General features: G+C 36.8%; 2 protein-coding genes and 1 long non-coding RNA gene across 4 annotated transcripts in view; 1 reads left to right on the top strand and 2 right to left on the bottom strand.

The window, feature by feature from the left end:
- Window positions 1-27,117, top strand: part of LOC134647952 (neural-cadherin-like) — a 297,639-nt gene that overhangs the window by 45,559 nt on the left and 224,963 nt on the right. The window lies entirely within an intron of this gene.
- LOC134648018 (uncharacterized) overlaps window positions 1-27,117 on the bottom strand; it is a 233,744-nt gene that overhangs the window by 54,543 nt on the left and 152,084 nt on the right. The window lies entirely within an intron of this gene.
- LOC134648469 (uncharacterized) lies at window positions 24,518-26,304 on the bottom strand. Its single transcript, XM_063502988.1, has 3 exons — window positions 26,027-26,304; window positions 25,803-25,949; window positions 24,518-24,995 (listed from the first exon to the last, which is right to left on the bottom strand). Exons 1-3 carry the CDS (start codon window positions 26,078-26,080, stop codon window positions 24,840-24,842), a joined length of 357 nt encoding a protein of 118 aa, XP_063359058.1. The 5' UTR covers window positions 26,081-26,304; the 3' UTR covers window positions 24,518-24,839.

The following is a 27,117-nucleotide window of genomic DNA, read 5'->3' as shown; positions in this document are numbered from 1 at the left end:
ATAAATGCGGTCAGTCAAGTCCAATTTTATGTTTTGAAACTATAAATAGCAGTAGGGTGGCAGTTTTCATACGCAAGTAACTAAAATGTAAAATTAATGTTTAATGTCATATACATATACAACATTTTCGATTTTCGCGGCGTTTGTGTGGGAGTTGTCGTTTTAGGGTTCCGTAGCCAAATGGAAAAAACGGAACCCTTATGGATTCGTCATGTCTGTCTGCCTGTCGGTCTGTCTGTCCGTCTGTCGGTCCGTCCGTATGTCACATCCACTTTTTTCCGAAACTATAAGAACTATACGGTTGAAACTTGGTAAGTATTCTGTGAACTGCATTAAGATTTTCACACAAAAATAGAAAAAAAAATCGGCCAAGTGCGAGCCGGACTCGCGCAGGGAGGGTTCCGAACCATCAACAAAAAATAGAGCAAAACAAGCAAAAAAACGGTCACCCATCCAAGTACTGACCTCGCCCGACGTTGCTTAACTTCGGTCAAAAATCACGTTTGTTGTATGGGAGCCCCACCTAAATCTTTATTATATTCTGTTTTTAGTATTTGTTGATATAGCGGCAACAGAAATACATCATCTGTGAAAATTTCAACTATCAGGGTTCTTGAGATACAGCCTGGTGACGGACGGACGGACGGACGGACGGACGGACGGAGAGCGGAGTCTTAGTAATAGGGTCCCGTTTTTACCCTTTGGGTACGGAACCCTAAAAAAGATATGATGTACATTACCATGCAAACTTCCACCGAAAATTGGTTTGAACGAGATCTAGTAAGTAGTTTTTTTTTAATACGTCATATTAATAAATCCCCTAAATACGGAACCCTTCATGGGCGAGTCCGACTCGCACTTGACCTCTTTTTTTTATTTACTAGACCCTGGTTTTATTGAAATACTGTTTATATAATGTGTAAATATCTAAACGTTCTCTCGATATTTCTTTCAATTTTGTTGTATAATTTATCAGATTTTTATATTTCGATCTTAACTATATGGTAAAAATATTTTTTGAAGCTTCTTTAAACTACCTACACCTTAAATTCAATACTGAAACTGCGCGCATTTTCGGCTGGTACTGGAATTCTCAAGAAGACACTCTTTTGTATTCAATACAGCTTCGGAAAGAATTACTTTCTTGTAGCTATAAAATTGTCCCACTTGTTGCTCTAAGTGCACTTTCATTTTACAATATTGTTTGTGTAACTGAAGAGTTTTTACGTAGTCCCATCGTAAAGTACCTAACCTTGTTTTTATTGACAAGTCCATAACCTAATAAGCTATCGGAAGAAATTTAAGCATAAAAATAACATCGGGGCGTCTCTCTTACATTAATGACTGTGAATGCTTTTAACGTAATGGATACGCTTATCTCCACTTGGACGGATCGTCAAACCCTGTCCGATGGAAATGCGGGTCCTGGCAAACATGGTTAATGGCATCTCTTCCGTTTACCTGATCTTTTAGATTGTTTATTGCGTCCCAGCAGTGATAATTAATCAGTGCCCGACCGAAGATTCGGTTTCGGTTTCGGTTTCGGCCAAAAACCGGCCGAACATTTCGGCCGGGCCGAAACTTACGAAATGGTACTTCGTATTATGAAACTAAACTATGTGACAAAGACCAAAAGTTGGGGAGCAAGTAGGACAACAATATCTATGTATACAGAAATTAATTGGTTTATTAGAAAACACAATTCCCCTAATGATGAATTGTGTTTTCTAATAAACCAATTAATAATGTGTATAAAAGCGGTTTAATGACATTTTTTCAACGATTTTACTAAGTCTACAAAAGTTTCGGTTTCGGTTTCGGCCGAAACTAGAACCCAAGCCGAACCTTCGGTTTAGGTTTCGGTTTCGGCAAAAAAACATGTTTCGGTCGGACACTATAATTAATTGGTGGTTGCTCTTACGTGATAATGAAGTTATACTTGAGCTAAATTGGTTATAAGAATAATGGCATTCAGTAGGGCAATGTGGGCCCTAGCATATCAGCACGGGGCGGGGCCCGGTGAGTAATGGAACTTTTAGCTGGCGTTAGAGGAGGGTCCACTTGTCTTGCGCTATGATTGATAACGGCTCTTGGCAGATTTTGTTACCATATATGCCCACAACGAAGAAACAGTTGAAAAAGATCAACTGTATTCATATTTATAGATTTATTCGTATTCGGATGTTTAACACAAAAACGCTTTATAAAATAAAAAAAAACAGTGCAATTGTCGGCCAAGCTGAAAAACACATAAACTGTGTCGAAAAAGGAAGCCTCGTTAAATTAATGTGTACTTTATGATCATTTTTGCGTACATCGATTTTGTCGAGAACTTGTGGTTTATGTTTACTTTGCAAATTTGAGGAATGGCTTTTATTTCCGGAAGCTCGTTTTATAGCTCTAATGTATTATTATGTAGTAAAGTCGCCTATTTTGTAGTCCAGGCCAATGACAATCAAATCTTATTCTGAGAAATATGAACAGGAATGCAATGGAGAAAAATTCCTGTGCTTTCGTTAAAAGTTTTATTTGTGGAACTCCGATGGCATATTTTAAATACATGTATGCATGGTTTGGTTTTTGTTAAATGTGGAACAAATGTAGCAAAATAAATATTTAATATAAAGTCACTACGACTAAATATGTATTGTACTTTGTATATTATGTGATCTTTATGCTTAAATATTCTTCGCTTGAATTTAAACATTCCATAATTATTTCTAATACCAACATATCTAAAATTAATGATGTTGTGTGTCATACTTATAGTTATGTAGGTATATAATGTACCTACAGATGGTATCATGACATTCGGTTTTCTGCTTGGTATACATAACTTTGACTTTATTTTACTTATATTAAATTATTAAAACGGGTCAGTCACTTATTTTAAAGAAAGCTCGATATGTTAATATGTCTGTGTCTCACGGAAGCTTTGTTATTAAAATTTCTAATGAACTTATGTTCAAGGCTAGATTTAAGTATTGTGTGATCACTTAAGAGCCCAACAACGTGCACTCTAGCGCGACTGCTAAATAATCGTGATTATCTAAATTTAACGAAATATATTTAAATAAAGGGGGCCGCTACGTACTGTATTAAAGTACCTTTTGAATACATCAAACTATAGTTTTTATGACATATAAACTAGTTTGATGTATTCAAAAGTTACTTTAATACAAAATACAGTACGTAGCGGCCCCCTTTATTTAAATATCTTTCGTTAAATTTAAATAATCACGATTATTTAGCAGTCGCGCTAGAGTGCACGTTGATGGGCTCTTAAATAATCTTCACAACGTAACAGTGCGTATAATCTTTCTGCGAAGTTAATGGCCATTATCCGTTGATAATTTCATTGATTCCTCTGTGTAACGAAAATCATTTCCGAAAATTGGAAATTACTATGTATCATTTACAACTGCGGCAGATTTTTAAACCCAATACTTTTAAAATTTGTAAGATACCCCAGGGATTTGAGAACATGGAACTTTTCCATATTGGCCCCTCTCTACTATTGCACTACTAATAAATGTCAGAAATAAAAAGAGTACCTAGGTAAATTCACCTACGTTCACGTTCACGTGAATGGCCTGGAGTAAAATGCTGACATCTAACGTTGTGTGAGTATCGGTCTTTATGCACTGACGATAATCCTATTATAGCAAATTGATATACATAGTTATATGTAAACGCATACATCAGGATAATATAATTATATTTTTTAATTTGAATACCGGTAATTCAATTCAATTCTTACTAACCATTATGGGCCATTGTTGTCTTTTAAATGAATAAATTGAATTGAATTGAATTACTAATAATGTAATCCCTACGAATATTATAAGTGCAATTGTTTGTCTGTCTGTTACCTCTTCACGCTTAAACCGCTGAACCGATTAAAATGAAATTTGGTATTGAGCTAGTTTAAGGCTTGGGAAAGGGCATAGGATTGTTTTTATCAATCACCTTCATCATTGCACACAGAAAAAGTTGCAGAAGCTAGTGTTATATAATATGAGTTACTCCTTTTTACTTTAATAGCTAGTATAATGCGTTCCTTTTACTCCATTTGCCAAAACGCCAAAGTGCTTTTTAAATGAAATGGTCTACGTGTTTGCTTTAGAGTAGAAAGATATTTATTACCAGCTAGCCGCAGGTTCGCATAATTTAGTGCCTTGAGCAGAGTCACGTATGTATACGTGGCAATTAGCACTAATGTGGCACCCATTTCTTTAGCAGAAAAGCACGTGAAGTCCACGGTGTGGTCCATAGCATGTAGAAAAGTATGTTTCGGGTAATTTTGTTTAATTTAAAATTGCAAGACGTAATTATGTGCCGGATATAGTTAAAGCTAGTGTATTGGGGTTAACTGGATAAGTCCATGACATCTAAAATTTGTGATAAATTGATAATACAACTGATGTACTGGCAACAGTGGCAACATTAGTAAGTACCACGTTTATCTGATTTCCTGCTTCTAGCCCCTTGCTATATGGAGTTTTGTTTTCCATATGTACCCTAACATAGTGACCCCGTTTATAGAAAAAATAAAACCGGCCAAGTGCGAGTCGGACTCGCGCACGGAGGGTTCCGCACCATCAACAAAAAATAGAGCAAAACAAGCAAAAAAACGGTCACCCATCCAAGTACTGACCCCGCTCGACGTTGCTTAACTTCGGTCAAAAATCACGTTTGTTGTATGGGAGCCCCACTTAAATCTTTATTTTATTCTGTTTTTAGTATTTGTTGTTATAGCGGCAAACAGAAATACATCATCTGTGATAATTTCAACTGTCTAGCTATCACGGTTCGTGAGATACAGCCTGGTGACAGACGGACGGACGGACGGACAGCGGAGTCTTAGTAATAGGGTCCCGTTTTTACCCTTTGGGTACGGAACCCTAAAAACACAGCCCATTTTATAAACATAAGCTTTGGAGTAAAAAGTAAATCATCATTCTTCACATACACATTTACCCATACATCGTTTAACAATCAGACTAAAAGCTTGCTAGGTACAGTTATTACATACTTATTGACTGACTAATCTGCCTCGCTCCTCGAGTTAACAAACTTATTCGAATAAGGAGGGCAAGTTGGAAGATTGTTAAAAGTATAATTAGTAGGATTGTTTTAATTGTTGAGCGTGGAAGTTGAATGGAACTGGTTGAAATTCCGGCAATTAATGAAGTCGCATCTCGCCGTCAGTTTCTGGCCCGAATACTAATTATCGAGGTAGGCATACAGGCTTAGTGGTTATATATATTTATGTTACATTATGTACTACTTTTCTCGAGAGTCCTTTACCTACTACAACGGGAATACATATTCTAATTGGGTGTAGTAAACTGATGTTTGTGGACACGATATTATTACACCAGCTTTTAAATCACAAATGTTACATAAGCCGTTTGGAATACCGCGTGGTCTGCTCTGAATAAGTTTATTTAGCAGTAACTTAAACGACTAACTACCTACAGTGTTTCTTTTCTGAGATCACATATTTGACAGTTATGAATTCACCCTTATAGATATGATGCTAAGATCTACCGTTTAACTGATAGCCTTAAAGTCATATATATAAGGGTCAATTTGTAACTGTCAAATATGTGATGTTAGAATAATTTCACTGCAGTATAATGTGATTCCGATATCATGAATCATGATACAAAACAAACGAACCTTAAAACCACATTTCAAAGATATTCAATAGATCACATATTTGACAGTTATGAATTCACCCTTATAGATATGATGCTAAGATCTACCGTTTAACTGATAGCCTTAAAGTCATATATATAAGGGTCAATTTGTAACTGTGAAATATGTGATGTTAGAATAATTTCACTGCAGTGTAATGTGATTCCGATATCATGAATCATGATACAAAACAAACGAACCTTAAAACCACATTTCAAAGATATTCAATAGAGACAGGACTTAATTTAAATATCAAAGTAATATCTATAGATATATTATATCTATATATTTGTTTAGATTACGTCGGGCATGCCATTAATTCAGCCGTACTGTAAATTTATAGGAACAGGGTAGGTACGAAAGATTCGAGTTGGGTAATTCCGTTGAAACCCGCTTTCCTCGATGCGGTGCCGGTGTTAAAATATACGACACGATTCGAATGTCTTCAATTTACCCAACTTTTCGCTAGAATTTTCAGCTCACGTGCAATTGTAATGTACTATGTAACCAATACCAAAGGTAACTTTAGCAGTTTAGGTACAATATGTTGCAGAATAATCTGCACATAAACTAACCGCCCTTGTAAATAAATATGTTTTTTATTCATGTTTAAAGTTTCTGAACACTACTTCGGGGTAACTAGAGGTTTACATAATACCTCGTAATTTTAATTTATTATGAATGACCTAATGCTTGGCCTAGTGTTTGTAAATACTTCTATTGGCAAGGTGCGCAGTCGGTGGAGGGGGAAGTGGCGCTGATCGTCACAAACACAGGTAATCTTATGGAATGTCTGACATTAGTACTAGCGGCAGCCGCTTGAAGTAATTTTACTCCATAAGATTTAACGTAGAAAGTCTGCCAAAATGAGGGCAGCACCAGTCGTGCACCTAGCGAATATTCTATTATCCTTTGTAATTGTTTTAAATTGTTTGAACAAGTACGGATGATGTTTACAATTGTTTTTAGCAATTTCTCATTAAGTAAATAAAAATAAATAATTTGAGACTATGCTAGCTAGGCACAGGCCTCCTCTCATGCGCGAGAGGGTTTGGGCTATAGTCCCCACGCTAGCCCAATGCGGATTGGGGACTTCACATACACCTTTGAATTTCTTTGCAGATGTATGCAGGTTTCCTCACGATGTTTTCCTTCACCGAAAAGCTAGTAGTAAATATTGAATGATATTTCGTATATAAAGTTCTGAAAAACTCATTGGTACGAGCCAGGATTTGAACCCGCGACCTCCGGATTGAAAGTCGGACGTCATATCCACTCGGCCACCAACGCCTTTTCATTGAATTTCTCATTGAATTGGTTTATTTTATTAAGAAGCAGTTTGCGCTGCTAAGGCAGGTGTGCCAATAAACGCTGTCTTCCCGGGGCTTCTTTCAACTCACGTCCTCGCCTAGTCGTAACCAGGGATGTTGCGAACATCCGCATCCGCATCCGCAACCGCGGAACTTCCGCATTATTTTCAACATCCGCATCTGCATCCGCATCCGCATAAAATCGATGCGGAGTTTATGCGGATGCGGATGTCGAACAAGTCGGTACAGGAACGTCTTAGCGGCGGCGTAAGTGCTAGGTAATTTCGTCATTACCTACAACGAAATCGTCTAGATCCAGAAAAGTCGGCCAAGTTACTGTTTATTAAATATAACGCACTTATATTCTTGCTCAAATACAAAAATAAAAATTTTAAATAAAAAAATACTAAAAATGTAATATTTGACGTTTTCTAAGTACCTAATCTTGACATCCGCATCCGCATCCGCGGATGTGAGCCTTTAAATATCCGCATCCGCATCCGCATCCGCGGATGTCAAAAAATCTGCATCCGCAACATCCCTGGTCGTAACGACAAAGCACTTCGCTTATTTGAAATACCGTGTTTATGGATACTTACTGCCTTTTACCTGTGGCTCTCCACATGTGGATTTTCAATTATGTACAGTTACGTTTTTATGACCCTGGATCCGATGCTGTTTTTATTTATGTCTCGCTTAGCCTTTATGGCTATAAGTGACGGGAAGTTAACACTTACACCGTTTTACTCCGTATGTAATCCATGTTTATGTGCTTTTGATAAAAAGCTGCTTGTTTTGCCTTAACATTCTACCGTTCAATTAAATTTTACTCTCTTCTCGATCCAAACACCAAAATAAAAATAAATAGAATGTGAAATACAACACGTCAAACGAAGAGGTGTAACTTTTCGTCGAATTTACGTTAAACTTTTTGGCGTTTATGAAATACCGTGTTGACAATTTTTAAGCCGCACCAGCACCGTGCTCGATATTTTGCCAAAGCGAATCTATAGCTCTACTTAATCATATTTGTTGCACTAGCAGATTTTAAAAATGAAGAGATCGCGAGTGTGTGCGAGACAGGACATTAGCATTTCGATACGTCACTAGCATATTCGGGAGACCCATGGTTGGTATAGCATTTAAAATCATATTTCATTGATCGTCGAAACCTTATTTTACCAGTGTGTGAGAAACGTAGAGATACATTTCGGTATGGGCATACAATATGTACAGTGTTTGATTATACCAGTAGTAGGTACATTGACTTTAATGTTTAAATAGTGAAGCAAAGTCGCATTTCGTATAAGCCAAAGTCGCGATACGTGTCGACTCACTGATTCCCGGTTGTAGGTCTAAGCCTGCGTAAGCCGACCGACAGAGGTACACTAATATATACCTACTAGGTGTTACGTGACAGTGTTCATTTGAGCATTGTTTAAATATGTACTAACCAGTGAGCGTATCACTCCCATACGGATGAAAAAATAATTATTTCTTTCTGCATGGGGAGGATTTCCACATTGTTTGTGTAATTAGTTTAATTTGATTACAGTTCAGATAGATATTGGTTTCATAATGAATTGTTTGATTAATGTTGGGAAGATTACAAGTGTAAAATGAAATTATAATTGTAATTACCTACGTTTACTGGATGTTGTATCAATGTTTCAATTTGTTATAAAAAGAAAAAAGAAGCCGTTTTTATTATTAACTTTTTCCTTGCATTCCCAATGCCTCCCGTATTCGTGTAAGGTCAAAAGTTCAAAACGGCCGAACGAATTTCATTTTCGGCCTGAGGCAGCTCGAAAGTTGAGGATGGTTGAAGCGACTTATTCATTTAAAGTAATTGGATTCTGAGGTTTGCGTGTTACAGTCTCCGTAGCCTACAGACGCTTGTAACTCCAGAGGTGTTACATGCGCAAATCATAAATAAATCGTAAATCGTAAATTTCTGCGTAAAGTCTCTTCAGACATAAATTCTTGGAAAGCAGTTGTACCTATATAAAGGCTATTCATTTCGCTCCATCGACGGATGAGGAGAAAAATGAAATAAAGTTGTGTTGCGTGGTAGAAATACAAAGGAACAGTTTGGAACGAGGTCCCTTGCGGGCACGTGGCCCGTGCGAACACCGAGTGGCGGGTGCCGCGATAATGCAACCGAAAGTAGTGAAGTTTTAATTCAAATTAGAACATCCTCTGTAGTAAAGTTAGTTTGGTAACTCGCGCGTGTGGTCTTTGCCTTGTTACCTGTGATTCTCTGGGGGCATGTGTTATCTGTGGGTAATTTACTGCTGTTTACTCTTACTTGTTTAATACTAGTTAGTATATAGTACAGTATAGATACCTTGATATTTTATTGCTAACTGTATGCTAACAAACTAAGAAACAATTTTCACACAGGCAACAGTTTTTTTTGTATATCAATAAGTCTTTTATCTCCCATGCTGAAATAAAACGATTAAAACGGATTATATCGCGTATATTGAATTTATACTACATCCCGTCGTTTCGAACCCTTTAACTAACGCGGTAACCGAAGACAATATTATGTCTCCCAATTCTCCTATGCAGAATCAAAAAAAAAAAAACTCCACGTCTCAATTGAATATTTAGTATGCAAGAACAATAATGCATCCTTGTCGATATCAGAAATCCAGGGCACCCCCGTTTCCGAATCATTCAGATATTACTGAATCGCGATTAGAAAGGGATTGAGATAGCTGTCAATCCATATTGATTTTGACGTAAGTGTATGGAAATCTGTTATTTCTAATCCCTTTCTGATCGCGGCATGATAATACCGTAGACACGAAACGTGTTATCAAAATCCTTGACAAACGGAACATTGTTTTTGAACATAGTTCAGGTTAACTATTGAGGGCCAGTTGCACCAACTACAATCAACAGACGGACAAACGTAAATGAACTAATTATAAAATTGTGCGAATGTTTTAACAGTGACAGACAGTGCAACCGAGCCTCAATGTCACGTTTGATGCCACTGACGAGATGTTTATTTATTTTAATAATATTTAAACTTTATTGCACAACAAAGAAAAATGTACAAATGGCGGACTTAATGCCAAAAGGCATTCTCTACCAGTCAACCATTGGGTCAAACAGAGACATAAATGTTGGTGCAGGAGAGATTCATACATAATACAGAGAAATAGAACCTAAAAGTCAAAATATCGCTTCTCACTTGTCTTTTATGCCACAGGATTGTTGGCAAAAACCGACAGGTGCGGAGTCCTGTGCGCTCTACGATGCGCGTGACTGCCCAACAATGACTTGCCGAAAATAATATAACATTATTATGGTTTTTTTTTTACAAAATGCGGGTGTAACCGAGAACATGTCTTTTATTTTTTAAAGAAAAATATTTTCTATTCGCGTGAAGCGCTAGGAACTTGTATATGTTCACATTGTCTGTCGTCGGTGACTTCGTTGGACAAAATACCACAGGTGTATCTGTGTATGTAGCTTATAAAATATGTGCCTAGTTTTATTCATGTCAGTTTAACCGTTTGTACGTGTAAATGTATAAAAAATAACGACGTTTATCCTCACTTTCTCAATTCTAATATTAGGATGTAGAGTTGCGGTTGGTGTAAGGCCTGAGTGGACGCTCATGTTGGGCGTACAGTGGGGCGGGGCGTGCGGCGTGCATGTCAAACAAATGCAAACGTATAAGAGCGGCCTTAGTGCACGCTGCTCAAATCACGGTATCACCAGGCTAGGGGTCGCGGGGTTGGATAACGGCCGGCAGTGACGAAGCTGGCCTACACCAGCGACACAGCCGTCCTCAACTGACGAGCGAAGCGACCAGGTGGGGCGCGACCCGACACAGCCTCCGCAGCCGGAAGGCGGAAGAGGCCACTCGCACCCCCTCAAAAGGGTGCCGAACGAAACCCATCATCATCTGCTCAAATCACTTGTGAGCCAGACGCCACGCTGCACACCCCGCCGAACGCTCCGCTCCGAGCGTCCACTCAGGCCTTACACTAAAGTGTGTGATACAATATCAAAAAGTTAAATATATTTTTATCTTCTCATGCTCTTAAATATTATACGTTTCCTTTCTAACCACCTTACATGATTTGCGGTGTCGCGTGCGATTCCATACTAAGTCGCGCTTCACATATTGAGTCCCGCGCGACAAGGCCAGTCATGCTAGGAAGTCTGTTGTTAACCTTTGAAATAATTCTTTCTTAATTTCAAAAAAATCGAACATGCAAAACATGCCATAAGTCCGCCGTGATTCAAGTAAGTATTTAGAAAAAAATCTACGCTTCTACGCTACATTCAATTAGGTATTTGCTTTGTCGGAAGTAATTCAAAGAGCTTTATTGACAGATTTTCTTTAGGCCCGTATACCAAGATATTTAATTTCAATCGTCAAAGGATTTTTGAACGCTATGAGTATCCGATAATTGTTTGATGTGTGCCGTGACCGTATTGCCTGGAGCGTAAGAGCGTGCCTGAAATGTTTTGACCATCTAGTTCGTTGCGATATATTTGATGTACACGTTTCTTTGTTTCCCTGCTCGCTGAAACGCTTTCACGTTTGGCGTTCGGTGGTTTTCAGTTCAGATTCACGTTATTGTTTAGGCTGGCGTATTTCATACACAGGTTTTGCTGCCATTGCACACAGGCGGCGACGGAGCGTGCCATTACTAGAGATTTGTTCACTGAACAAAACGTTCCAATTAAGTTTTAATACATGTAGCTACTGTTTTGATCATTAGTGTATCATGTTATACAAAAGGTAATAATATAAGTATCAGTGATTTCATTACATAACGTCAGGCGTGGAATAGTAATTTGAGAAGTAATACATTTTTCGGGTTCTCTAATATGTTCTCACTGCTGAGGTGAAAAATGTTGTGTACTACACGAGATCAAAGTTATTTACATCTCGTGCGCTTTTGAGTCCCTTACTACGCTCAAGATTCTAAATTAGATTCACTCGCTACGCTCGTGAATCTATTATAGATCCTTTCGCTTGCACGGGACTCAAAATAAGCACTCGAAGAAATATCAAACTTTGATCTCTTGTTGTACACAACATTTTTCACCTCAGCAGTGAGAACATATTAGAGAACCCGAAAAATGTATTACTTCTTCATCACTTACCTCTATTCACTCATGTTTTCTTAAGATATACCAACAATTAAATTTTCACCTCAGCAGCTCGAACAAGGGTACTTTGCTACTTAAAAACAGTGAGCAAAATCGCATTTTGCTCATTTTGTCTCACTCAGTGAGCAAAATGCGATTTTGCTCACTGTTTTTAAGTAGCAAAGTACCCTTGTTCGAGCTGCTGAGGTGAAAAAATATTTTCAGTTAAAACCGGACTCCTCATTTTTAACTGTCAAAACCCAGCCGAGAGTAATATTTATTTTAGGTTTTTATTTCATTACGTACGTAAAACCTTTATATTTAAGTATTTTAAATATAAAGGTTTTAGGTACAATTGTTAACTAAAATACGCAATTGTAACTGGCACTACCAACGCAATGGTAACAGGCAATGCACATCAACTGATCGTGAACGTCAAAAGCAACGAGGGTAATTCAAATATGGTTCTAGTCCACCGAGGCTTGTATAATTGGCACGCTCTCGATTGCATCCATCCAATGCTGAACAATAATGTTACGGCGTTCGAATTATCTTTTTGCAGCGAATCATTAGGCACCGTCTGCGGCGATAGCGGCAAGATTACATTATGTCGGCCAACTCTTGGCTACCAGCTCAACCGACATTATGATTTTATCTTTACTCAACTTTCTTCTTCGAACTGCGGCTTTAGTTGTCACTGAAATATTTATTCTTCGAATAATTTTAGGCAAGTACTTTTATTACACTTAACACAATGAAATTAATGAAGTAGGAAACTGAATTCTACTGGCGGCACTACTTTTAAAACAACATGACAACATTCAGATGTTTTACGTCAATTATCTTGTATAATGGAGGTATATTAGTTCGAAATCTGATCGTGTCTTGGTATATTACTGCTGGGGAATCATTTAAATTGGGTAAATAAGTATATTAGCATGTTTCATCCTATTTATTACGCATTAAAAAGTGAGCTATAATTTTGGCTGTGAATATTAATCTCTAATTACACTCTACATAAGTACTCTTTGGTGGTAAGCGGTGACATCGCTTGTAATAAATGGGAATGAGTATGCATGGCTGATACCAATGTAGAGGTATACCTACCTTAGGTAGATAAAAATGTAATAATCTCTAGCTGCCCATACGTCAAACCTTGCCAAGCAAAATGAAATTTTATTTTGTCAACACAAAGTTCAAATTAGAATGGAATAGGATACCTTTTTATAGGTCTCTGGGCGGCTAGAGGATAATCCGCATATAAAACATCGCACCGATAGCGCCTTCCCGTGGATTGTCAATTTTGTAGAATAAGACAAGTATTAAAATGATTCTACTGCTATCTTAGGAACCTTTACTTATTTGACTACTATTGAGATTTTCTTCGTGACTTGGTTACCGTTTAGGAACTAGAAAAAAACTTATCTAATAATGCTGACGTTGCTCACAATAATAAAAACTGTTCTTAAATTTGTCATAAGACGCTCAGCAATAAATAAAGGAATAGAATAGTAAAAAAACTGTAATCTACCTGATGTTACGCACTGGTGTAGATATATTATCTTACATCAGATAGAAGCTCGCCTAATCAAGTGTATATTACGGATCGTATCTTCGTTGCGTGTGTTGTGTTCCACATAGCCGCCGGCGTCTTACCTTATGGACTGCTTCTGAGGGCCCGATTCGGATTTTGTAATAAACGTCTATTAGATAACTTTTAGACATCGCCAAGATACGATAACGATATGTTTAAGATCTAACCTGTTAAATTTGACATTTCCGCGATTCTGGAGATACTCTTGAACGATTTCCACAAGATATTACTTAGAGATCTAATTCACATCTAATAGATATCTAACACGATCTATCGTAAAAGTGACATTGGTTGCCCGAATTGCGCTGCAAAAGAGAACTAGTTGAAATCTAAACTATTTTTTTTTTCGTATGGGTTTTTGTGTTACTCTACTTCAGAGATTTACAGTTTTTAAGTACTGTACCGCTTCTATGGTTAAGGTGGTCAAATCTTCAACTTGCCCTTGGTATTTGGTTAGAGGACAGTCAAATACCGTGTGGTGTACGGTCTGCTCGGCTGCTCCAAACCGACATACTGGTGATTCGCACCAGTTCCATCTAAACTATAACGTATCTAGAATGGATCTAGTACGTGTCGTCTCTTGTGAATATCTTGAAGTTCGAATACGGCAGTGAGACTCGAGGCGAAATTACCTGACATTATGCACGGTTTGAATAAACATGGCTTTTGTTTTTCTTTGAACTTTACTTAGATAATGTTGTATCACTTGTATCCAACACGTAATATGATCTTATATACAATAAAGTGATAAATAATGAGCGAAAAATTGGTTATGAAAATAGCGATGGTATGACGAAATATATGCTTTGTGAGACATTGTTTCGAGTTTTTGTAACTACTTTTTTATGAATTCATAACACACATGGATATGACTCGAGGCTTAAGATCCACTTGCAAAAATATTCAAACAAGGGCCACTATTATATTGTGTTAGTTATTATGATTTTTATTTATTATTCCAATTGAGCAACAGGACCCATATGATTCCTTATATATGTCACCGTAAAATTGTAAACACTCGTCAGATTATAATCTCACTAGTTAAATTATAAACTGACGGTAGGGAGATTATAAACGTTAGATTATAAACTAACGGGTTCACAATCTTACGGTGTCATATACACTCCTCCTATCCTTCCCTTCCTATCTAGCTTATTTCATAAATAATCACACTTTTCTTGCTAAACGGGTTAAACAGATAATCTGGTGTTCCCGTTAAATATAATATAAGCGATCACAAATATGTATCTTATTGTACTGCTTATCTGTTGTCATTTATTTGGGCTCATCCAGATAAAGGTTCACATGTCATGTCGAGTTTATCTCGGGAGAGTCCCTTATCACCGTCGCGCAAACTTGTAGGTGAATAGAATAGTTAATTGGACCCTGTAGCTATGTCTATAATAATATGTACTTATTAAGCACTATACTTACGTTTCCCTTATACTTAAGACGCAACGAACTTTAAAGCTCAAGTAAAGGGCTTGATGAATTTTTAATGATACGAATATTACCAACTCAACTTGGTGCTTTCAGGTAAACACTTACGTAACTACGCTTTTCGTGAAGAGACAAAGTTTCCTTAAGTTTGTTTCGAAATAATTACCTTACTGACCCGGTTTCCTTAGGGCCACTTGCACCATTCACTAACCCGGGGTTAACCGGTAAAACCTGGAGTTACCATGGTTAGCAGTACAATTTGACACTGGGTTAACGGTTTAACCGGTGGGATGGTGCAAGTGGCGCTTAATGTACTAAGTCCTATACATAAAAATGCGTAAGTACCTAGATTTTTTAAAAATTTTGTATGCTAAAAACGTAAATATGTCGATTGTCCCGAACGTGATCTGTTGGCAAATGGAATAGTGGTGTATGTACGTTTTTTAGGTGGAATTTATATGGAATTTATCCCCGTAATACAAATTATAAGAAAACATTTTTATGCGCCCCACGCCGTCGGCTGCGATGAGTGTTTTTGTATTTTCCTCAGCAATACAAAATACTAACAACTTAAGTGATAGTGTTTTTCTCGTCTCTCAAACTTTTCCGTTCTAGTTTTATCTGGTTTACTGCTGTTGACGTTACGAAGGGCACGTTTACGACAGATTTAATAAAACTTGACATTGACAGCTTTCACCTTATATTGGATGCGAGCAAGTCAACATGAAATGTGGGTGCATATATTATGTACCTTTTCTAAACGTCTTTTCTAAGGTTTAGCAAAGTGAAGCCGTGTTAAAAATATGAGCGAGTACGTCTTGAAAACTTTTTCTATTAATATTTCGAAATAATCTGCGTTAACTAATTTTAACCCCATTTTCGGCAAAACAACGGAAACAAAAAACAAAATGATATGTATGTAGTACTAAATGTATTAATTTATTACAATCCTGGTAAACTTGACATTATTGTGTGTTGTACGCTAGTGAGTTTCCTAGGACTTGGAACCGGTAGAATATTTATTTATTATCGGTCTATTACAGTTCCGCTCCGTCCGAACTTTTCTTGAGAATACGAATATTTTAAAAACTTTACTCTCACCTAAAATTTGGATTTATTTGATAAGCAGGTTTGCGTAAATAAGAGCTTTTGTGTCCGTACTGTATTCATTAACATTTATTGTTTTAAACGGATTTTATTGGTACTTATCTGTAGGTATGTCGGAAATCCTATTTTTGGTACAAAATTGTACATGATTTATACATTATAAAAAACAAAATAATGGTTTGGAAATTTAACCAGAGCCCGTGCCAATGCCCGTACATTGTGTTTTTGTACACATTACCAGTGCAGGTTCTACAACCTGCACTGGTTTATATTATACCTACGTATAATATAAATGTAGGCATCTGTTTCATCATAAACAACGCAATAGTTCAAAAGCAACCACGAAGCGACCCTCCAGGCAGGGCTGAAAGCAGGTAGGCCGTATCTACTCGTTTTAAAAGGTTCTCGTCTGCCAGCTATTTATCAGTGACATTGAGTGCGGAACGAGTTTTATCTTGCTCTTTTTACATTTCCCCAGTACTTTAAAAATGAAAGGATTCAACCGGGCACTAATTAATGACATCTCGTTTACAAGTTTCCGCTAATTAATCATTTGTTTATGTTGAGGTATTCTACATAACAATTTTTTTTAATTAATAATTGCATGGAAATTTTACGTAGGTACAATCACAGCTTTCTACTTATAAGTATAAGTAAATGTAAGATTTCATTCATTCATTACAATATCGAAAGGGTTCAACATAATACGGGTATGGGTACAACACCTCAATAGGGTTGTTCTCGAATGTGCATTTAACGCATCAGAATGAAGCGCACCAGCTCCAGGGTCTGAGAAAGCCTTTCCATAGCCTAATTTTAGAACGTGCTTTGACGTCTTAGGTATCTTGACTGTGAGTGGTATTCGAATTCGAATGGTCGGAGAGGTGATATTAAAATATCTCACATCGCTGGTGATCATGTTAATTCAAGCAAGATTAATGCCAAATGAATATTAAGATCAGTTTTTTCATTTCATATTCCGCTCCCTCCCTGCGCTGACTCCCTGTAAGTGCGCTACGGCGTAGTTCGTGGCAAATTAAATTAGGCACATGTGTCACAAACGAATAACGTAACGTTGATGCGCAGTCCAGTTTTGGCCATCGAAAGCGTCAAAAATTAATACATACCAGTATCCCTTCCCTCTTTTTAGGAAGCTTTTTTGTTTATCAATCATTTTCATTTTCCACTTTTCTTATCTTCTTTTTTTATTACAGGTAAGCTAATCTGCTGTCACCATCTCTTCAAGATTACGTCACGACAACGGGTAAGCACTTTAGCAGTTTTTCAGCACATCAATCAACGTTTCGGTACGCATAGTGCGCGCACATTTAGGCATGATACGAATGCTAGTAGATTAATCACCCAGTTTAAATGAAACGTACGTACTGGTCTTGCCTTAGCTGGGTGAAGATAAGCGGTGGTAATAGGGTAGTCGGCAGTTGGTAGTGCACGATGAAACGTTAACGGGTTGATTATGCGAGCCCATCGAGTGCGTACTCGAGCGGCCCGGCCGCCTGCGCGGCCTAATGACGGGTCACGCATTTAAATAGCCTGCTTCCGATCAAAACGGCTTACATATTCACATGAAATTCATATCTTTCATTTCACCCACAATTCGAATCGACAATTTCCTATTTATCAGCTAGCTCCCTCGTTACTAACGTCGACTTTGGGAGCCATAAGATAAGTGACGTCATTTACATTTCCACCTCTGTGAGCTGAGGTTTCGCTTTATGCTTGACGATAAGGTATGCATGAAGATAATTTTAATACTTATCTGAAACTTAAATAATCCAACCTGTATGGGTTCAGAAGTACTTTAATTTTATGACATTAATCACATTTTTAATATAAGTTCAAAGCTTCAAGTGCAGATTCTATTTCCAAAAAAAGTTTATAAATAATGAATATAGGTAAATACTACATTTTTTACATTTTTTTTTATTGTAATAGATACATATAAACGTCAATTATTACTATTGAATGACTCCATTTGAGAAGGTATTGTTAGGATATTGAAGCAGATGTGTATATTGATAGAACGCGGCTTGTATACAAATAATGTTTTCGGAACCACTATAGCTGACGTGCGTGAGCGTGACCCATTTTATTCGCAACATGTTCTCAGGTCTGATTTATTCCGAACATGCATAACACCATTACTAGCTGATGTACGCGTATATAATATTTTACGTTCGTACGACTTACTATTTCGCAGTGCTATTTATTATTCTGTACATGCTGAATAATAACTTAACCCGTTAAGATAAATCGATGCAATGACGCGCCACATCAGCATTCATCAATTCCCAAGTTCCATTTTAATAACATCATAACACCTAACTTTGATAATGTTATGTGAGTAAACGTTTATTAATGTCGAGTAGGGAGACGAACCGAAGAGTCTAGGCGTTTTGCCAAGCAGTTGAACGAAATTATATTAGGATATCCTAACAGCACAAACAGAGTGACTTTTGTTGTAATTTGAAAACTTACTGCGAGAACCTCTTTTGTTTTTACAAGTGAATGCTAATAATACTGTTCTAGTACTCTACAATTATCAATTTACAATGGCGCGCGACACAACAATAAAATCCATACTGGGTTCTTAAAATTTACTTGAAAAATGTACATTCATTGTAAGATAATGAGGCGACTTCGGCAACTCATTGTCCGTTGAAAAATAATTAACAATCTGACTCGACAAAAATGGATACTTCCATTCAAAGCGCTTGACTCTGAACCTTTAGAGTTTCTTGTGATATCTGTCTGCTTAAAATGTTTATGCCTGCCTAGTTAGGTACTTAGAGCTTGAAGCCTTAGTTAACAGGCTAAGTTTGCGCCGAGGTAGGCATAGGAGCCGTCTGATCTGAATTTAACTAGGCTCTGAATAATGTATCATGATATTCATGATTCTCACAATCCTATTATTTATGCTAAACATATTTACTTAACTCTGAATTTTGCAGGCTCACAGTTTTCTTGATTGATCTTTATGTTTCTGCTCTAGCTTATTTGAAGAATCCTTCTTTGCGTTGTTTTAAAATGTTATCTAGTGTTCCTTTATATTATTTTCTTGTCCAACTGTGGCATACCTTCCGACGTTGCGTTAAGCAGGGCTTACTTGTTGTTATTTTTATCTTCTTTTCCTGTAAGACTTCCATCTTCAAATGAAACTTTAAACTCCTAGCGCATTGTTTAAAGTGTATGCAACGTTTGCAATAATCTGTTACTTGATTTTATGCTGTGTAGGTGTATCCTTCTTTTATGTTGAACAAATTGTTGTTGGTTCTATCAATCTCTTTCGACTAAACACACAGTTTGAATTATGAGTGTGGATTAATTGTGGTCTAGTCGTTGTCGTAATAGGCTTTTACCTTTACCTAACGACAAAAGTAAAAATATATATGGTAAAATGCAGAATGGATGTTTTAACTACTGAAATAAAATACATTGAATTAAAACGGTACATTGATAACACTGTGTCTCTGTGAGCTGTAGACCTGGCGAACCCCCATAGCTCCGGCATTTTGAAAAAAAAAAGACAAACCTATTAAACTCTTTAAGTAACCTAGTCACCTCACGAGAATCAGTTGAGAAATGCAATCTCTAGAGGAGAACATCCGGAAATACGATAACGTTTTTGTCTATGCTGACCTTCTTCTTGAAAGAAAGACCTTCACGAACGCTCGGTATTATTTAAAACAATAAATACCCTTACCGGGATTTGAAACCAAGTCCTCTACTTCATAGGCAGGGCCACTACCGACTAGGCTAGGAGACGGATTGCGGGCGTCTGTTTTATTAGTTACCGCCTTAAATCTTTAACGTTTTAATAATTAAAGTTGCTTTTATTTAAAGCTCAAAAACCCTGATTACATTTTATATTCGACGCAAACATACGGCTTCGGACTTCAAAAGAAAATATCTGGCTGACGCTAATTACTTTACTTTTAATTATTCAATTATATACATGTAGGATGCGATGCGATTAAAATATTTTTCGTATTCGTAAAAATAAGTAGGAGCTCACCAAAATACATTATCGACGCACTTGAAGCATACATTTTTAATAAAAGTATACAAATTGCTATTATTTGTGGACCTAACCGACTGGATGGTTATTTGCGTTGGTTAGGTTACAACTTGCTTTTGTAATAACTTCGGCAAAATATTTATTTTTTCCGATATTTAAAAATATTTAATGATAACATAAAGTATGTTATCCTCGCGTTTAGATGAAATAAAACTTCATTATTTCGTAATGTTTAATAGGTAGTTTTAAAGTAATGAAATAAATTACAACTTAAATTTAAATAAGAGCACCATACACCGTGTTAAAAATACTTTTTCACCTCAGCAGCTCGAACAAGGGTACTTTGCTACTTAAAAACAGTGAGCAAAATCGCATTTTGCTCACTGAGTGACACAAAATGAGCAAAATGCGATTTTGCTCACTCAGTGAACAAAATTCGATTTTGCTCACTGTTTTTATTAAGTAGCAAAATACCCTTGTTCGAGATGCTGAGGTGAAAATTTAATTGTTGGCATATCTTAAGAAAACATGAGTGAATAGAGGTAAGTGATGAAGAAGGAATACATTTTTCGGGTTCTCTAATATGTTCTCACTGCTGAGGTGAAAAGTTTTGTGAACTACACGAGATCAAAGTTATTTACATCTCGTGCGCTTTTGAGTCCCTTACTACGCTCAAGATTCTAAATTAGATTCACTCGCTACGCTCGTGAATCTAGTATAGAATCTTTCGCTTGCACGGGACTCAAAATAAGCACTCGAAGAAATATCAAACTTTGATCTCTTGTTGTACAAATAACTATTTCACCTCAGCAGCTCGAACAAGGGTACTTTGCTACTTAAAAACAGTGAGCAAAATGCGATTTTGCTCACTGAGTGAGACAAAATGAGCAAAATGCGATTTTGCTCACTCAGTGAGCAAAATTCGATTTTGCTCACTGTTTTTAAGTAGCAAAGTACCCTTGTTCGAGCTGATGAGGTGAAAACTTAATTGTTGGTATATCTTAAGAAAACATGAGTGAGTAAGTGGTGAAGAAGGAGTACATTTTTCGGGTTCTCTAATATGTTCTCACTGCTGAGGTGAAAAGTTTTGTGAACTACACGAGATCAAAGTTATTTACATCTCGTGCGCTTTTGAGTCCCTTACTACGCTCAAGATTCTAAATTAGATTCACTCGCTACGCTCGTGAATCTAGTATAGAATCTTTCGCTTGCACGGGACTCAAAATAAGCACTCGAAGAAATATCAAACTTTGATCTCTTGTTGTACAAATAACTATTCACTATTAGTTTTGTAGGTACGTTACAATGTACTAACACATCCATACAACCAGGCGTGTCTCACTCCGCGATTTCGTCGCTTTGCTACAGGTAGCTAAAAGTACATCCGTTCGGCCCCAATTTTGGGGAAAGCCATAAGCCGCGCGTGGCGCTGTCGCCACCTAGCGGCCATATCTGTGCTGATAGTAACAGACGCGTTTTGTTAGAGAGTGAGTCTTCTGTACTTAATACTATTATTTATTCTGTGATACAACGCATAACCTAACCAGGTTTATGCAAGGGTAGGTTATATCATGAATTGAGGCGAAAAAAGGCATTTTAATAGGCAGGTGTGTTGAAAATATATTTGTTTAAAAAAATGTAATGTGAAATGAAATTTACATAATAAAATAAATATAACTGTAGGTGGTCCGTGTCGGACAGGCGACGTCATTGTTTGCAGCTGTAATTTATATCGCGTTTAGCGAAATTAGCGAGGCCGCGCACTGTACCAAGTACCAACACCGCAAAATTAATATGCACAGATATACAGTAGGCTAGCTTAGTACGACACGTGTCATATTTAAGGGTTTATGCTGCACAAACCACAACCAACTCTACTAGCCGACCCTAATTGTAATCTTGACATTGGAAAATTAGTTTTAACTTCGAATTTATTGCGGCTAATAGGGATGATGACACATGTTGAATTTTATAACAAAATCTAGTAAAATAGATAGCAAACGAGCAATTTATTACAATAATGTGGATATTAAAATAAAATATTGAAAAATTACAAAATTACAGGACCTATAAGTTTCAAAATTTAAGTTTTTTTTAACTTCCAAAAACGATAAAAGTAAGGGGGGTACCATTCGATTCCTTACATTTCATCTAAAAAAATATTGTATAGCAACTATATACATAAACGCAATATTTCACCGACAAAAACGCAATTTTCTTGTTTTGTCCATACTACAAGATGGGCGATGACGTCATGGACTTTGGCTGTTTTGTATAGGGCGTTTCGCGAGTGAAATGTGACTGTCGGACTTTGACTACAATTTCTGACTTTTGTGTTACTTTAATGCAATGGGTCCCATATAGACATTTGATCCTAAAAACAAATCCGATCGATTGATACCATAAAAAAAATTAGTCATGTAGCCTATTATCGAATGAGTTGTCGAATGCCACTTCCTGTTACGTGAAGTGGGGAGGAGTTCAGGATGGTTATATCACATATAGAAAAAACACCGAGCTGCCCTTCTTCTTCAAACAAACTGCGTAAATGTACAGTAGTGTCACTTCTATAATACACAAACCGAGGATGCTTTCTTAAGTTTCGTAAGGTTTTATGAAGTTTCCAAAGTAAATATACGATTTCTGCCACACAGAGTAAATACACCAATCATCTATATAAGTAAACAAGGCCAACGAACAATCTCAGTTAAACTTCGTCCAATACAACTCTGCTTGGGACTTCGGGACTTATGGTCCTTTCAATTACGCTGACAGAGTGCTTGAATCTACCTAGATTCCAAGACCATTATTAGTTGTTACCCTGTCCATAGAGAAGCCACTCATCTTCATTGATCCACCTTACACTCGCCAATTTATAAATGTTAGAGGAGTGGATTTTATCCGTAGATGTTGAAAAAACATCTCAACTTGCATTGTTTCTGTTGTCTATGTTCCTAAGCATATTTAAATCAATGATTACCGACGGAGTTAAAATTTTCACTGTTATTCGAACCCCAATGGCTGCCATGATCATCCTGGAAATTAAAGTGCCAAGTATGGGACAAAAGGAGTTTTGCTACTGTTTTCGGTAATATTTTCTTTGTGTCATAGCACTGTCGGCGCCGAGACCTGGACTGACTTTCGCATCGCTTATTGAGATACCGCTTCAGGTTACCAGTATCTGTGACCTGCAGAATCGTAACAACAATAAGTAGTACGAAATCTATATTATACTGGTTGCCACGAGACGAGATGCTCGTTAAGTAGGAACAAGCGTTCAGGTGCCGCCGCGCCATTACCCGCCGGATTTACTCGGCCTTCCACTAAGACGAATAATCTGCTGGTTACTTATTACCGACCATTAAAAATGTATTAACTATTATGCCGTGATTTAATTTTCTACGCTCTTACTGTTAAGGAATGGAATTCGCTTTCGTCGTCTGTATACTCTGACAAATGCGATCTAGATCTATTCAAGGCGAAGGTGAATGAGCTATGAGGTAATCAATTTCTCAGTTTTTAATAAACAAAGGTTATCTTTACGGTGATAATAGTTAGAGTGATTCAGTTTAATAATTCACTAAACTTTTAATCACTTTTACTGCATTACCTACATATAAAAAATCAGTTTAACATATTAAATAACAACAAAGCAGCATTAATTAGAATTGAATGAAGAGTTGTTTGAGTAGGGTTGAGCAGTTGTTTAATAAACCGCCCGAAACCGCATAAATATAACAGGTATAATGTAAGATACGTTCACGTTCCACAAATTTTCAGCACGCTTTAATGCGGGTTCCGTTTTCATCTTTTTGCGGTAATGGTGACAGGCTCTGAGCTCGCCACCGCGACCATTTATAACGAGTTTTAATCGCGCCACGGAAATTAGTCCTATGACGATTATTATTATTATAGCTCCTTTAGATTAACATTTTAGACAAGAATATTTGGGCTGACTAACTCTTTAACGCGTAAATCCTATTTTGTATTTTATGTAAATAAATAAATAAATATTCTTTATTTGCTTAAAATATGGTACAATGAGTTGGTAGGGATAACATATATCTGTGCTTAAACATATTTTGCTAGTTTAGCATGCAAATGTACACTTAAACTAAACTTAACTAAATACCTATCTAACTTCTAGTCAATATATTATCTAACATGCAAAACGTATGTAATATACTCCGATTTAATGCTTATTGAATACATTATTTCACCGAATCATTTTCGGAGTAGGTTAGCGTTGGATAACCGGGAATACCGGGATGCAATCCCAGTATTTGTCAGAGAGCCAGCGCTCCGAAGAAATTTCGATTTTCAATCGCGTTGTTGGTATCAAATTTGCCAATTCGTCCCCCCCCTGTTCCCACGCGGCGGTGCGTTGTGCCCCCACCTTCCGCTTCCATTAAACGAACTATGATATCGTAAAAATGCGACCCTACATTTTTTCGGGAAAAGGCAATGACAATAAAATTCTATACTTAAGACAATATTTTACTTTTCAAGTGACGCAATTTTCACTTTATAGCTTTCCAATTTCTAATTCAGAATGAACACAGAAAAAATTGTTGACGTTGTTAAATGCCAATGTTTTGAATGTGTAAATGCCGTAGAAGAAGTTTGACCCCAGGAAATTTCTACATTTTTCCTGCATATTAACATGGACCGTGTACTGCCCCTGTAAACAATGTATTAAAAAAATTAATATATGTAGAACTCTCTTCAGGTACTTTTCTACTATGAGTATAATGAGTCTTTGTAAGACTTAGGGTTTCTCCAGGTTGATCCATAGCTTTAGCACAGAATAACTAATAGTACTACCGTACAGAAAATTCACTCCTTCACAAAAGTCAAATTTAGGTATAAAATTACACCTATATCGCTGCCTGCAAGCAAAATTGAAACTTATAACCGCGCACGAACCGTGAATCTCCTTTGCGCGCCGCAGTTTTATGACCGAGCTGTGAGTGTCGGCACGGGGTTATCACTTGACAAGTTTTTATACCTAAAGTCTATTTTTTTATTCGGTAGACTAAAATGACATTTTATAGTATGAAATGAGACATGATGTTCATACTATGAAATGTCATTTTAGTCTACCGAATAAAAAAATAGTCTTTATACCCACCGATTTATTATTTTTAAGATAAATATGTAGGAATTACAAACGTTTATTATGTAAACATACATTTTTTATCCGGAGATAGTATGTCTGATTCTCACGGAAGTAAGTTTCGAAGCCATTGTGTATTTTCAATTTTGCGCGAGCGCCACGTGACACGACTATCGTGCACGCCGAGCGGCAGCCCACTACCATACCCCTGTTCGATGGGTGCGCCGGCCAAATGTACCTAAACTGCGGAGTGACACCCCCCTGGCTTTAGTTCCATCTCCAGCAAATGCTCAAAAAACAAACAGGTGTTTGCTGTTTACATAAAGTAAATGTATGAAGTACTACGTATAATATGTACTTTAATAAGCTTACCTTTTTAATTTTACAAGCACTACTTAAGTTGAATGCATCTACTAGTATGGGGCCTAAAACGAAGTGTTGGCAAGGTTTTTCCAAAGCGTAGTTAAGCATTTTCTTTGTGTAGTTATTTTTTTGCACTGATCCCGCGGTTACTCTTGCCTGAAAACACATCATTTTCAAACAAAGTTTCTGTAAATCTTGGCTTCTACTTCAAATTACTTAAAGTAAAATTTTACCTTTGTTACTGGACAATCTTTGGGAAACTCCAGATAAAAAATCACATCGGACATGTTCTGAGTGTTTCGAATTTCCACATTGCCGCAATCGCCTTGTTTTGGACCTTTGCACGTCTTGAATGACCTCCATGTGGTCCGGTAGGGGCCCTGAGTGTTGGAGTAGTTATAAGGGCTGTCATTGTCTCAACTTGTCGACAACTTTCGGTTAACTTAATAAGAGAATAATTTGAAGAGGATAGTCAAACGTTTATCCCCACGTCCTTTAGGTTATTAAATTACTCACCACTGTTGTTAAGAACATTAATTCAAATTGAAATTGTATATACTATACCGATGTTTTCATTTAATTACAAGTGCGCTTGGCACATTTCTCGTAACTTAAATAATAATCATTCTTCTCGGTTACTTTTGTTGATGGTGACTCTTCAGCGAACTTAATACAAACTTCGTCGATCTAGTTTATTTTATGGTTCATTTACATAGTCATGTTTTGATGGTAAATACTAACGCAGATACGTTGCGTTTTCCTTTACTAGTTACCCATTTGTAGAAATAATGTTTTGTTAAATTAACAATAATATGAAATATTTTAGTTTTACTCACAAAATTGGCGTTATCGCTTTGATTGAAACCGACTAGGCACAATGCTGTTATGATAGCGAACGCTGCCCAATACATATCTGATATGGTTTGCACTCGGCTGAGTTCTCTCGTGGCTGATATACAAATATCCAATATGAATAAACAGCACAGTGAACAGTGCGTGCAAATGCATAATTCTATTTTATTTTAATATCATCATTCGTAATTTAACGGATTTAATTTCCGGTTGATCATTATGATATGTACATCATATTATATATGTACTTTAATTTTCTGATAAAATAATAATAAAGCAAATTAAAATAATCGTAACAAAAAAATGCCGCTTCAAAAACAAATTTCAGTTTGAATGGATTTGCAACTCAATCAATTTGTTACGAAAATGGATTTGTTTCACTAAACGTAATTCGTTTCCGTTTGTTTGTTATATCAATTTTAATGGGGTTCGCAAACAGGTCTTCATTTTTCACTTCATGACCGTTTTAATT

Source organism: Cydia amplana, chromosome 5, assembly GCF_948474715.1.
Source record: "Cydia amplana chromosome 5, ilCydAmpl1.1, whole genome shotgun sequence".
Taxonomy (NCBI): domain Eukaryota; kingdom Metazoa; phylum Arthropoda; class Insecta; order Lepidoptera; family Tortricidae; genus Cydia; species Cydia amplana.
The sequence above is the reverse complement of the archived record's forward strand: the minus strand, read 5'-3'. Positions and strand labels throughout refer to the sequence as shown.